At 42.2% G+C, this 15,392-nt stretch overlaps 1 protein-coding gene across 14 annotated transcripts in view; it reads right to left on the bottom strand.

Annotated features, from left to right (window-relative positions):
• The window catches only part of DYNC1I1 (dynein cytoplasmic 1 intermediate chain 1), a 194,219-nt gene that overhangs the window by 15,010 nt on the left and 163,817 nt on the right, over positions 1-15,392 (bottom strand). For all 14 annotated transcript variants that reach the window (XM_061468517.1, XM_061468522.1, XM_061468519.1 and 11 more), the window contains 2 exons: positions 11,287-11,427; positions 4,865-4,990 (listed from right to left, as the gene is read on the bottom strand). In XM_061468517.1, coding sequence (XP_061324501.1) covers positions 4,865-4,990; positions 11,287-11,427 — 267 coding nt within the window. The remainder of the gene's footprint in view (positions 1-4,864; positions 4,991-11,286; positions 11,428-15,392) is intronic.

Here is a 15,392-nt window from a genome sequence, read left to right as displayed (position 1 = left end):
TCTTACTTGATCTTTGAATGCTTTTGAATAAAACCAGGTTGTAAGTACAGCCCTTTATTATTGCTCAAATTTGCTTTCACGATACGTGCGTGAGCCATTTATCTGTGTTCCAAAAATACTTGTAACTCAACACAGATTTTAAGCAAAGTATTTTATAGCGAGTCTCAACTCTGCTTTTGTGGCAAAAACATTTCCTAACTCAATATATGCTCTACAGGAGCTTTATGATGGCAAAAGTAAACCTACTGGAAAATCTACCTGGATAACTACATGACACAAAACCTAGTTTCGTATTTCTCTCTCTGGGCTACAGCAGCTTTTAACTGCATGAAAGAGATGCTGGATATATTTTCTGTATGAAATCCATAGTGGAACACAGGGATCTGAAGATAGGTGCACAAGTACCAACCCTTCCTTACTTTACCCAGAAAACAAAGTGACTCAGCGACCACGCTGAAATGTGAGAGTTGGTCACAAATAATGCATTTTTCTCTGTCTAGAACCCTAAGAATCTCAGAGCAGCTGTTAAAGGCTGTTGAAACCCAAGGTAATTATTTTATAGGCATCAGTGGGATATTCCATACTGTACTACTTTTTCTACATATTTCAGGCACTTGCCAGCTCTTCCCTCACTGGTCATGCACTTGAAAATGTGATACACGACTAACACCCATCATAGAGCAAATGGGGAAGTACACAAACAACCTAATGCAGCAGCCCTGAAACAGCTTAAGGAGATATTAACTCTGAAACCTAAAACAGTCACAAAAAGATCAATACGATTCCAATTCTGCTGCAAGGAAACATGGATAGAGGTAACAACTGCATGAAGAATTCCAGTAACTGCTTTCTTTGGCATAGCCATCTTTTCTGGGTGGTCTAGGTAAAGATCATTCCTTACTTCTCTCCAGTTCCACCTGTCCTTCTAGTTGCCCTTTAACAGCATGACCAAAATCAACTATCTGAAAGATCACCAAACAGACACAATAGTTTGTCCTGTAAACTGGTTTACCAAAATAATGTAGAGTAATAAGCTCCTTGTGACTACAGCTTCAAACTCTCCAGTCTTGTGCTGCAAAACTTACTTTACATTTTATTACAATCAAAGAATAAATAATTGAATTACAGTTTCTATCTATTTATTCACAGTGCAAGCAGAATATGACCTGGAAGAGATTAATGGAAAACAAAATAAACAATGGAAGGTGGACGAGAAGCTACTTCTTTCACAAAGGTGCAAAGAGCATTCTCAATAAGCCAAGTAAGCAACAAACCTGGTTGTTAGAGAATATTTATGACACCGGCAACTGTGTAACATCACTGAAGCATGCACAATGGAGCAAGCTTTCTAGAAAATATATCTACAAAAGAGACACACAGTTAGGTCTAACTATCAATCACCCGGACATGTGAATAAATCTACAGTCAGTGGTCCATGTTCTGTTAAAATCAACTTCTACCACACAGAAAACTTGTTGACCAGTAATTAAGACATACGACCACAGAAGCTAAAATACGTTATACATACTATCCTAATATCTCAACTACTAGAGCAGCAAAGGTTTGAATATTTAGGTCTCACAGAAAGTAAAGTGTATTTACAATGACTCATTCTATTCTCTGGATAACTTCTATAGGTTTAAGATCCCATCACACTCAAACAAACAGATTTTTGTGTGCTTGTTTGCAGTTTTCTTTCATTTTATAACTCACGTTCTTTAAATCAGGGGTTACTGATCCACAAGAGCACATCTATACGGACTATTTAAGTCTCCTCTCCACTGGAAGTGTGTGTATAACTCCCATTAATGCTAATGGACATAAAGCACATGCATTGAGGAGAAAATAGACCCCTCACTGTGAAAATAAATGTGTTCAGTTATTTTCAGACACGATGCTGAAATCAAACAACTAAAAGTACATACTCTAAGGAGATAACATTACATAGCCTAACTGAAAATGTCACCATTATTTTTAACTCCTTGCTTATAGACCCTGCCACATTCTTCATGTTTCTGCCATTTCTCATGTAATAAAGACCACGACTGGCTAATACAGCAAAAAGGGCCAAATTCTAAATACTTACACAAGCGAAACCAGCCCTGATCTCACTCTCCTTACCTTCACAAAGGATGCATGGTTAGGCCTTGTGTCTTGTGTTTTTACCTAAGCAATGAAATGTTTTCTCTTTACACCATGGGTTAATAGCAGCATTAATCTTTACTGTTGCCTAGTTTCTTAAAACCGTGATGAACCTAACAAAGTAAAAATCCTTATTACTTCAATTTTTTCCTTAATGATTTGATACTTGGCGTTTTCTGCTTTGATCAAAATTCATGGAGTCAATTATGTGCTCAAACAGGTAAGAAGAACTGCTTATACAGCAATGTGAAATTCAAAGACACTGTGCTTTATTATAACACAACTATAATCACAATTTTTTATGATGGATCCAATGTTTTATGAATTTACAGCTGACCTAATGTGATATTTAGAACAGTCATGAGAGAAGAAAGGTTTTAAAAAGGGTGCAGTATAAGTGGAGCATTAATGGTTTCAGTGAGTATATTTCGGGTCTTTACAAAGTGTCCTGCTGACTTTCTAATGCAAGTAATCACACTCATCTTCCCAAATCAGAGAGATGCACCTTCAAACAAGTGGATGCTACTGAGTTATCAGGCAGGGGTGAATTCTTCCAGTGACATGGCCTTTTCAGATGTTGGTGCTGTAGGAGATGGGTTGAGTGCTATTGCCTAAAAGTCAACTTTTGCAGCTTAGTTCTAGGCTTTGCAGTGCTGCTGGGTCAAATATGAAAGCTAGGTGCTGCCAGGCTCCCAACCCCTCGCCCCCAGTCACATGCTCACTCATCTATTCTCACACTGAGTTAGTCCATGGAGAAAAATACCCCAAGGAAAACAAAACGAAACAATGAATAAAACAATACGTCTCTGCTGATCTATCTCCCTCTCACAATGTGGGTGGTGACAAGCACTGCTACCACCACAAAAACTGGGCAGCGATGGGTTTGGCTAGGGACGGCTGGCAGACAGGGGGAGAAGGACTGCCGCTTTTAAACTGTCAGCCCAGCTCCATCATATCCCAGAATCAATCCATACAAAAAGGACAGTCAAAGGAGGACCCCAGCCAAGCCAAAGAACTGGCTGGTGTCTGCACACTGAAGTAAAGAGAGAGCCTTAAAGGCTGCCACATTTCTGCCAGACACTTCCAAAAGTGCATGCGCATGCTGTGAATCCCCCATGTGTCATGCCTGAGGACAGACAAGCATGGAATAACTCATCAGAGAGTTCTTTACAGACAGGCACAGAGGGTTAATGACTGAAGAGGCTGCTATTCACTTTACAAGCCCTCGATTCCAGGCTCTTGAGCTGCAAAGTATTTCTGCTTCTCACTTAAGGCTTTATAGCGAGAAGAATTGTGCTGGAAGATATATGAGTGCTCTTCTTTTTTTAAACCAGAAAAAGCCACTAACAACACAGCAGCCCTGGTAGCATCTGAAGCTGTTGCAGCCCAGACCAGCTCTCCTAAATTCGGTATAGGATTTACTGCAGCCTGCCAAAATGATCCAGCCAGCAAATTAATTAGCTCCTTCATTCGTTACTAAACAGGAGGAGGGATGGCAATGGCCCATGACATGCAACTGTGTGGATGGACATCCATCTGTCTGTGTAAAAGTGTGTACAGAGCTGAGCTGGAGACACTGGGGCTCTGCATGAGCAAGGCACGCAATATCCGTGGCAGAACACTTTATGTAACACTGATCTGGACTCACACAAATAAATACTGTTGAATGACTCTCTTTTGTTTTTCCTTTTCAAGTAATAGAAGCCTGTCTTTCTTTTTGATCTGAGTATATCACTGTAACTCATTTTGCGAGTTGAAGATTATACAGAGGAAAGGCCAAAATCTTACACGTTACTACTTCTGCACAGAACACTAAATCTATGTTTTCCCGGGTGAGCTTGCAGGGATAAACAATCCTATGAATGATTTGGTGTATGATATGCAAAAAGAGTCATTTCTACAGTCCGTCTAGACTCCCAGACAAGATCAGACTGTGCTGTCATCAAAGACATTTCCACAGCTTGTTGTATTATTTGTAAGACAGAAAAACCATCTTTTCAGAACAGGCATGCAAAAATGAAAAAAAAGTAAAAACAGCCTGACCTGCCAGTGTCATAGTGAGAATCTGAATGCGGGAACCTTAGAGAATTTAGAGATTATGCTAACAATACGGCAAGAAGTTTCAGCAAACATTTGTGAGGAAAGGCAACTCCTGCACAAGTGAATGCGATCCAAAAATATGAGTCATGCACAAGCAATTTCGCTCTGGGCCATAAAATCACTTTATGAGAGTTACAGATAATTCTGTATGTATTCTATAATGTTTCCCTACTGTGTAGAGATGGATATCTCAGTATCCTATCACAGATAATGATGGAAAACAAATTCTCTACATAAAAGCTGATTGCTCAGAGATTCACCCTTAACTGTTTCAAGGGACTGTAATACCGATGAAACACTTTATACTGTATTCATCAACAAAGAAGTAGATTCCATCAGTGCCAAACACACTGCAGTTCGGATGGTTTTTATAAGATGTAGCAGGGTGAATTCAGAGCAGCCTTAGACACGGAATACGCACCCTGCTATTTCTCAGCACCTACATACTCTTTATCACACATGCACTTACCATCCTTCACAATGACATCTCTCACTTCCTGGCTTATTCCAAAGAATAAGCCAAGTCCTATTCATGTGTAACAATACATGATCTTTTCTCAAACTTGGATGTAGCATTCTCCAGAAGCCAAGCTTTAAGAAAACCCCAAAGCAATAATAATACCTCTCCAACATCATAGATCCATATGCGGCCTTCTGAATCACCAACAGCTACCTCCTTCCCAGCCTGGGCCCAGCGGACACGGTTGAGGGCAGAAGCTCCTTCTATGGTGACACTGGCTGTGGGAACCTGTTGAAACAATAGGAACAGGAAGGACAATACAATCACACTGCCTGCGAACCCGGGGTCAGTTCTGAATGTCCTGTTTAGCTGGGTGAGTCATAAGTCCTTTGGCATTGCTGGAAGTAACATACAACCCTCGGAGCGGGGGGGGGAGGAAAAAAAAAGGGTTCGTTGTTTCTTCAATCACATGGGCTAAAAAGAGGAAAGAGTAAGAGATTGCTTGGAATGAGCAAGGAAGACTTTTCCACACTAAAGGGCAGTAAATGAAACGTATTTTTCCCTTTAACCTCAGAAACATGTGAAACCACATCTCCTTCTTTCTCAAAAGTGACAGACTTATGACCAAGAACCAACTGAGGGTAGGCTTTGGCTTCAGTCCTGCCCTGGCTTATGGCCTCTGACTTGGGCCCAGATAACCTTATGGTCAGCAGACATATCCCTGTATTCATGCTGATACAGCCGTTAAATCCATACTCACCTCTGTGGCTAGATGCAGAGGCTGAAACTTAGATACTATGTCAGAAAAGTCCTGAGCTAGTCACTTCAGAGTGAGGACACAGCAGCAGTGAGAAGAGCTGAACTGACATTTAGGAACTCCTACGGTATGTTCCCACAATTCTCTTTTACATCCCCAGGAGACTTCTGTTTTAAATACAGCTGGATGCTGTCTAATTTCCAAACCCCCTCCCTGCTCCAAGTCAACCAACTTAACAGGTGATCCACGAGAATACATGAAGATTCTGGTTAACGTGTGGGACAAATAAAGCTACGAACACGATCTTAGGAGAAGTATTTGTAATCTACACTGGAATGAGGGCATCAAAAGATGCTGCAGGAGGAAGGAACTGTGTGGGTGTTTGTCCCACATAGGCAGATCAGTCAGCTGATTTAGGTCACCTCACAAGACCAGTGATGGCAACCTGCAAGTCTGCTAACGCTCCACCCTGCTGCCTTTAATAGGAGAACCTGCCCGAGCAAGGAGCCTGTAGCTTGGCATGACGGTCTTCCAGAAAAGGCTTTTTTTTCTAATACTTTTTAGCTCTAATGCTTTTTACGTCAGGGCAAATAGGACAGGATAGCTGCAAAAACAGCTCCTCCACCAGATCCATCTGTGGGAACAGGTCTCAGTCACAGGGTGAGATGGGGACAAAGGGGTGTCCCGGGATCTATAAAAGGACATGGAATTGGAGAGCAGTTCAGGCAAGAAGAGGTAGCTGGACAGGAACTAGAGTCAGGGCTACCTCTGAGGGAGTGACAGGTACTCCTTCTGTCCTACTGTGGGCACAATATCACAGAAGCAAGAAGAAGGCAGTTTGAAGTTGGTATTAAAGCCTGGTCTGAACATAGACAAACTGACAAGATTAACATAACCAGTATTTTGCTGACTTCACCTCAGTTTTCCAGCTGCCGTTTTATACTGTAATTGTAAGATCAGTCAGAAGATACAGGAGAAAAATAATTTTAAAACAAACACTGTATATCTCCCATGCCAATCTCCTCCTCTGCTCTAACACCTTCACTGTGTCCCGCAAGATGAGGGACAGTGGGAAGCTGAAACTTTGTAGATCTCCCAAGACCCCTGTTATGGGTGCAGCATGTGCACAGCCATGTCAGCAGCAGGACCAGGACTGGGAAGCAGGGCTGCTTGCCTTGCCTCTCTCCCCCTGGAGACTCCCTGATCCTCCTCCTCCTCACTGACCCTGACACAAGGCTGCAAAACCAAACTGGCATCTCTAGCACAACAAACCTGCAAAGCTGAAGTGTCACCTCCGCAAAGGGCTTCATGGTAGCATCCTGAGCCCAGCATGTGAAACATGAGGATTTTGTTTGGAGAATGATGTAGAAATAATGCTGGATAACAGTCACAAAGCCGATTCCATCCTCCCCCCTCCTTTAAGAAATCATTCAAATGCAAATAAGCTACTGGGCCCAAGGCCTAGGTCCTGTCCAAGGCAGTATTACCCAAAAAAGCTGGCATGCTGTAACTCCTAGACCCAAGTCTGTTACTGCTCAGTTGGGCGGGAGCTAAAGGCCTAATTCTGACATGGGGTCATTGATCCATGATAAAATCACAGTAGAAAACAAACAAGTTTTTCTCCTGTGATCACTGATTTCTAAAATAAAAAGAAAATTAAAAAAAAAAAGAAAATAAAAAAAAAAGGAAAATAAAAAAAAAGGAAAATAAAAAGCTATTTTAATTCCAGGCAAAATGAATTTCATACCAGTTGGAAATGGGTTTCTTCAAACAACAACAACTAAATGCCACATTAGAGGACTAATCCACTAACCAGCTATGTTTCTCAGAAAACCGTAGATCAAAGATATTTGTTTCATATACAAATATACACAACGTATATTTAAGGCACTGAATTTTCACTATGTCTTTCAGGGGGCTGAAATACATAACTCTAGAGCTGCTTTTTTTTTGTTAATACAGCATTCTTCCAGTGTTTCACACAAAAGCAAGCAGTGTGCATGCCACACACGGCACAACCCATGCTTTATTTCAAAACCCAATGGTTTTGTAAAATCCTGTTACTATTCCACAAAGCTATCTAACATAATAAAAAGCAATAATGAAACAGTCTTTAAAAATCTAAATAAAAAGCCTTTTCTCCAGTGATATGGAGAGAAATATAGTCAAACTATAGTATCTTAAAATAGATTTGTCTGCTCTCGGTAGTGATAGGTTAAATTACACATGCTTATTTTAGATTTCAAAGATAAGAGTTTATTTTATAATGGTAGCATTATGTTTTTAAAATCACATTTGAAATACTTCACAAATTCTCTGAGGTTGGTGCTTGTCAGATTTTTAATGATTTAAAATGAGATTTTAGCAGGTAACAGATTAAGAAAGATGCAGTCAGAAAAACCTGCATGGTAAGAATATACCTTTTATTTTTCTACTTTTATTGCTTACATAGTGTCAAAACCTGCTTGTAAATACATCTGTTAGCTGTTTTGAGAAATAGACACTATCCTCATACTTTCGAAGCTGAGGTACGGCATGCAAAAAAAAACCCCAGAACATCCGAACGGGGTATAACACAGCAGGAATAAGCAGGTTTGTAAGTCAGTTTAGTATCAGTCCATAGATAAGTAAGATTCATCAACAAACTAGAGACCTCCAATCTTGATCAGAAAAGAAATGTTACGGATACGTCGGTAGGAGATCGGCTTTTGGTATCCTGAAACTATCATCAAACCCCACTGTCCTAATCCCTAAAAAATAATACTCAGTTTGCAAAAGAATGAAGGAGTGGGTAGGAATTTTTTCCATCTTTTTAAGGTTTTTTTTTGTATTCATTTATCAAATGTAAAATAAAATGTGATGACTTTCATTATTCTTACAAGAACAATTTCTGGTATCCACAGATCAACATGAAGCACACAAATACCCTTGTTACTTTACAGTAAGATTTTGAGAATATTTAGATTGATTAAATCTGTGGTAGTCAAATGATTTTAGTTATTTTGATCAGAAAGCAACTAGCTCTCAGGAGAAATGTCTTTAATAAATACGGGGAGCAACACTAGTGGAAACTGTGTTAGAGTTCAGGAATTTAAAGATAGCATATTGTAACTCAATCCAGGTATTTTCTTAATTTGCTTTACAAAATAATACCTAAATAATAATGTGGCTTATTTCCCAAACTAAACAAAACCAGCCCTCATTAATAACAATCACATCTAGCTCTTACACAGAGATTTTTATCAATAGCTAGCAGTTAAACACATTAATATACCTGTCATTTTCTGCCGTCTTCACAAATACTTTGACATCACGTATCTGACATCTGAAAGTAAAAAAGTTCTAAAAAATAGGTGCGCCGAGATTCCTTATTATAAAGCCGAAAGTGCTGACAAGGACTTTTCTGAGCAAATGGCAGTGATGACTTAAGCAGCGTAATCGATGGCAGGGATCTTGAAAATTATAAACTAATTATGAGCTACCAGATAGAGGGTAACAGCAAACAGACGATCACTTTCAGTTTAGAAGAACTGCTCACAGTTCTCTTTCAGAGGTACTTTTGCTCTGGTCATGCATAACAAAACCTCACATCTATTCAGAATCTGATGGTTTATCATTTATAGAGATTTTTTGTCTCATCAGTGCTCAGTAAGGAAACCAAATGGTAGTTCTGCCTTCAGAGACCCAAATTTGATTTGCACAAAAACAGAAAGCTCGGAAATAATTCTAGTCTGATCCTTACATGAGAACTGATTTTGACTTCTCAGAATGGAAATCATTTGTGAAATCAGGGGTGGCCTTGCACACAGAAGAAAAGCAGGACGGAGCTTGAAATTAACTTTTTTTTCCTGATGTTCCTTTGTATTTACATGTAAACACACTGAAAATATATCAGCAGTTTTCCACATACAGCCTTATTATTGATGGGAATGGGATCAAGCGGTCCATACTAATTTTTTTTGAAACAAATTATGGTCTCATTGAGTCAAATGGCAAAACATCAGTTGATTTCAAACAGAGCAGGATTTCAGCCCTGGAATTAGGGGGGAAAGGGTTATTTTTTTTTTTTTCTTCTTAAAATGCTGGGGTTTATGCTCTGTGTTTAAGCCTGCATTAATGAGAACACCTGAAGGATATGTCCCTCCCTTCCCAAAATAAATTCCAAGAAGACTCCTCCTGTATATCCTCCAGCTGTATGTGCTCTAATTAAAAAGGCTGCACTACTTCCTGCTCAGAGCACTTCAAAAGGCCTTGCTACTCCCCTTGACAATGCAGTGCCCGGTGCTGGTTCCTCTTACCTGTCCATGCTTATTTATGGCAAGCACCACTCACTAGAAGCCATAAACTGTTCCTGTATTTCACTCTGTCCAAAATGTACAGCATGTTTATGGGAAAGGGGTATTAATGGTCAACTAGTCCTAAAAAAAAGTAAATAAATAGGGTACATGGGGGAAATACTGCTGCTCGCTCTTTGGTCTTCTTTTTTGGAAATAAAAATAAACCATCAGTTAATATGTGACCTTTTCTTTTACAGTCTGTTTGTTCTTAATTTCACATGGAATTAAGTAAAAATATGCAAGATGTCACTTGTGAAGAAGATGACGTTGACTTCATTGTGATTCCTTCGTACTTAATACTGGTTGTTGGCCATCTGTGACTGACCTCAAGTGACCTGACAGGTTTGCTCAAAACCATTTTAGGAGGAAACTCAAATCCAGAAAAAAAAACAGTACCAGCATAAGTCTGCAGCATTTTTAAAAGTATGAAATAGTTAAGAGGAAAAAGGGGTGTTTGGTACGTTTAGAAAATGACATTTAAAAAAACACAGTATTTACTACTCTCGATCTTTGCAGAAAGGTGTTTGATTAATCCTTTCTCATCAGCAAAATACAAAGGTACAGCGCTTCCTCCCCAGTGGTCCTCACTATTTACTTAATAGCAATGTAAAAAAAAAAGTAGTTACTTTTCGTTGGATTTGTGCCTTTAAGTTTCGCAGCAAATATTAAAAAAAGGAAAAAAGGTGAGGGTATAAAATCACAAATAACATGTGATACACATGCTTTGTGCTTCGAAGACTGAAGCTGGGTAGCCAGCGACTCAGTGAGGTGAAGGCAGGCACAGTGGCACGCAGGGTTTCCGGCACGCTGGTGGCACTAGTACCGGGCTGGCAAGTTACCATCTCCAGAGGATGTGGAGCGCTGGATAAGCACGAAGGGAAATGAGGTCTCGCCCCCGAACACGAAGCACCTCCGTACCGCGGAAGGCTAGCGAAGGGCTGCCCGACAGGCCTGTGGCAGCCGTGGCCAAGTTGTGACCACCTCAGTGAGGGCATGCTGCTGTTTCTGTGTGCCAGAAACGGAGGCGGGGATGATAAAAACACTATGGAACGGGCGCGGTTTCAGAGCGCACCTTAAAATAACATTGATGGGAAGGAGTCTCCTTCCCGAGCCGGCACCGCGGCTACGTATTTGTGTTGGCTTTCCGCCGGGGGTGCTGCAGCGGGCCCTACCCACTCGTGGCAGGTACCCGAGAGCAGCAGCCCCGCCGCAGGGGAGGGAGGCGGGCGGGGAGGAGGGCGGTCAGGAGCCCCCAGCAGCGGCACCCGCCCGCCCCAACGCACCCCGGGGCATGGGCGGCGGCCGACGCCGGGCTCCTCGCACCCCGGGGGGGGGCCGGCACCCCCGCAGACCCCTGTTGGACGACGGGGGGTGCTCGGCAGCGCCGCTCCGCCGGCTCTCACAGGGTTAAGGACCCGCACGGCGCCCCGCCGCCCGCCCGCCCTCGCGTTCCCAGCGCAGGCCGCCGTCCAGCCGCCGCACCGCCTCACCTCGGTGTCGTTATTCAGGTTCCACAGATCCAGGCGCCCCATCCCGTCCACACAGGCGAAGAGCGCGGGATGCACTGGCGACCACATGACATCGTAGACATAGTCGGCATTGTCTTCAAAGGAGTAGAGCGGCTTGTTGTGCTGTAAAGCAGAGAGCAGCATGAAGACTTCGTGGCGCTAGTGCTGCCTGGGGCTGTCTGGCGAGTCTAATTAAAAACTTTGCACATTTACAAACTGTCATAAAACTTCCCCAGATGAAAGGTCCTCGCGAAGGGTGGGACTGCGCTTTAATGGGGCAACAACTGTCCGGTGGGATAAATGAGATGCCCGGCGTGAGGGGTGTGGGACGCGGGGGTGACGGGGCGGGGGGAGCGCCCGCGGCCTCTCCCGCTCCCGGCCGGCACCCCGGCGGGGGGTGCGGGAGGCGGTGGGCAGGCACCGGCCAGGCACCGTCGCGCCCGCCCGAGCCAACCGCGGCTGCGGTCGCACCCGATAATGAGGATGGTGCGATCGGCGCGGAGCCGCGCGGCGCCCTCCGCGCTCCTGCGCGCATCGCGGGTGGCGCCTGCCACCTAGCGGCGGGAGGGGCGAGCGCACGCACCGCACCCGCCGCCCCGAGAGCCGGGTGGGCCGGGAGGGAAGGCTGCCGTCTGCGGCAGGCGGGAAGTCGAGGGGGAAGTTAGGAAGTGCACCAGGAATAAAGTGTAATTGTCCGTCATGAATTATTCATCGCATCTGGCTTGTCTAATTTTTGCATAATGGCTCCGCTAATCCCCGATCAATTAATGGAAAATGAAATTTGAATGATAATGAAAACTCCAGAGATGAAGGAAATTAAGTATTCTCATGGCTGGTGACAGGAATCTCAACAATGGGACTGCTCTGAGGGTCTCCCTCCCTCCCTCCCCTGCCAGCTGCCTGCGGCGGACCCCTGCTGCTCACGAAGACTTCTGAGGGAAATGAGGTGTCACACGGGGTGCCTCGGTCAATGTCTGAACCTCATCCACAGGGTATCTGGGTCACGTCCCTCTAGAACATACCCCAGTGCCCTTTACAAAGGAAACTATCTCGTGAACAATGCAGTACATAGCCCTGTGGTATTTTCCAAACAGCAAAGCTTCCGATTGCAATATTATATCAATTTCATTTAGTGTATTATTACTTTAGAACCATAAAGCAGTCGGTTTAATCTCTATCTACAGCTGGGTCCATGTCAGTTTTGGTTCTGGTCCTCCTGTGCTACGTGGTGCTTCTTTGGGTGTGGGGCTGGAAGCACGTGGACCTCTATACCGTTGCACTTGTGAGTATTCACATGGCGTGTTGCTGTTGCAGTACTGTACGGTAAAGAATTCAGAAATACCTCTGTTTATCACAGGTGTTAAAAATATAAAAGAGATGTAATTACATGAGTTTGTCTTTTGAAAAAATACTAGAAATACAAAGGGATTGATTCTATAGGCTAGTTTTAACTCTGCTTAAATTCATGAAAGACACTTGGAATAATTACAGGATCAGGGCCCAGATTTTCATGAGTGACCTAATGTTTTTGTGCATTTCATAAGATTAGTAAACATACTCGTTTTGTGTGGAAATAAAATGAAATTAGAGCCTAGGCTTTAGTACCTCAAATTTATACAACATTTTTATTGCTTTTCCAAAGCTGGAGTCTTGCAAAAAGAAAAGGAAAAAAATTACAAGAATATCTTCTTACCTAAACAAGGTCTTGTTCTCCAAACACATATGTATCTCCTTCATATATTATCAGTAGCAGTGAAATGACTTACACGTGTTAATGGAATTACTTACATGCCTGTGCTAAAGCATTTTGAAAGGTTGAGGGCCAAAGGAAGACAGCTTTTGAAGAGGCAGGGGTGTTTCAGAGGAAATATCAAAGTAAATCTACAGCTGTGAGCTGGGAAATAGTATTTAGAGTGGGCCATGCAGATCCACAATGTCTATCTGCTGTATTTTGTATTTTCACTGGAAATATCTAATGTAGTTTCAAATACATCAGCCATCTAAATGCTAGGAAAATGGGCTTTGAATACACTAGTATACTGAAGGGAAAGGAAATCTGGTCAACTGCTAGGTGGCTGGTATTTTTCTTATTCCTGGCAAATGTACTGCCCATGTAGCACTTTAACATTTAATGTCATGGGAGAAGTAACAAAATTCCACAGAGGAGGACTATTAAGGTATCAGTCAATCCAGGGCATATTTCAATCAACATTTCCTTTTTGTCAACAAATTCTTCGAGCGTGACACTTTTTTAATGCTCTTTTTAGTTCTACCAGTTTATCTATCTTGCTATTCATGCCTATAGACCAAGGTGTTAGAACGAAGGGCCAGGAGGTTTGGGTCTAGTCTGTATCTTGCTGTTCACATGCTGTATAGTCTCTGGCAAATAGCTTTAGCTGATGTGCCTCAGTTTCCCTGTTTGGAGTGCTGGAATTTGAGATGAAACGCATAGCAGATATGCAGCATATATTGCCTTTACCGTAGCAGTGGAAATATTCAGTTAGATCAAAAGTCAGAGGGAAAATCTGGACAACAGGAATAACAAGTCTCTTGAGAAAGATCTCCAACATGTAAGGAATGACACACAAATGAATGGAGATGAACAGGGAGTGGAGCATTGTAAGGAAGTAAGAAACTGCAGCCATGTGAGCAGCCAAACCAAAAGGCAAGATCAACTGCAGTGTGGTTGGGAAAACCAGGCAGTGGTAGTGGAGCTGAGCTACAGCCTCCCTATTGCCCCCAGTATCTGTCCTCCCAGCCTGACTAGCCTTCAGTGAAGAAAACAAAAGTATTTCCCATACTGTGTCTTGTTGTCTTGTACTGTTTAGCTAGGGAAGAACCTAACAACTGCATCAGGTCAGGGTGGAGGTCCATGTTGCTTAGCATCCTGTCTTAATAGTAAGAGTGAGTGGCACTTCCGTAAAAGCTGGTATTTCATCCTGGTCTGATTTTCCCCACTGAGTGCAGTTATGTTAATTTCATTGCTGTATTTGTAAGGTTAAGTGTGTATATAAATGTTCACAGGACTTATTTACTGTAAGCCTGTTAACTAAGGGCCTGGGCCTACAGATTCTTTTAATGTAAGGATTTATGAGTCAGGACAAATACCACCCACTTCTAGAAAATGTTGAAATGTGGAACCCTGTAAAGGTCACTTGAAAGCAGTTTTAAATTACCAAAACTTCAGACTTACACAACCTATAACTAACATATGGCTATTATTATAAAACAACTGAAATTTAAACTTGATGAGCTTTCATTCTTAAATATCAACCCATTCTGTTATTCAATAGAACCAAAAATTTGTTTAAAGCAGTATCTTCAGACAAACTCAGGCCAAATCTACTTATTACTGAAAAAAAAAGAGAGTTTGGGGTGAAAATGTGGCCCTACTGAACTGATGGAGTTCTGCCATTGATTTCAACGGGACAGAATTTGAGTGTTTAGTGGAAGAAGCCAATTCCAAGACATGTGGTTTTGTCTCATTTATTTAAGCATGTCTTCAAAATCTATTGTTCATCCTTAGTGTTTGTATACAAGGCATTGTTTAAAAGAACAATGCAGAGTGAGCATTTTAAATACTTGGGAGCTGTCTAGGAATTAGCACTTGTCCATGAAATAAGAAACTCACCTAAATAAATACTACATATTTATATAGAACAGGTCTTTTTTTCCACATATAAATTTGACCAGTCTATTCCACTTCTTATTTGCATGGAAGAATTTTCTTTAATCCAGGAGGCGCCACACATAAAGTAGCTAATTATCCATACAGCTAATTATCCATATAAAGGAATGTATACATATTCACAGGTTTTAACTAGCATCTGACTTCTGAAAAGCCATGGAGAAAGCTATTGGCTTTGCCTCTTTCATGAACGGAGCGTTTTACACGTTGGCACAATTTCTGTGGGTGTCAGCTCCACTTAAAGGTACTTCCCTAGACTGTACCTTCCCCAGTACAGCTGTGTGGTGACACTACACACTCTCTTCTCTCCCCTTCTTTCTTCCCACTCCATTGTCTTTCGTTCCAAAAACAATAAGCCAAACCCGTACTTCTGGCTCACACTGGATTAACAGCAGCCATG

This window comes from Pezoporus flaviventris, unplaced genomic scaffold (assembly GCF_033815535.1).
Source record: "Pezoporus flaviventris isolate CSIRO_AGI_PZ_B2104156 unplaced genomic scaffold, CSIRO_AGI_Pfla_v1 ptg000047l, whole genome shotgun sequence".
NCBI classification, from domain to species: Eukaryota; Metazoa; Chordata; class Aves; order Psittaciformes; family Psittacidae; genus Pezoporus; species Pezoporus flaviventris.
Note: the sequence above shows the minus strand (reverse complement) of the source record. Positions and strands in the feature narration are given on the sequence as shown.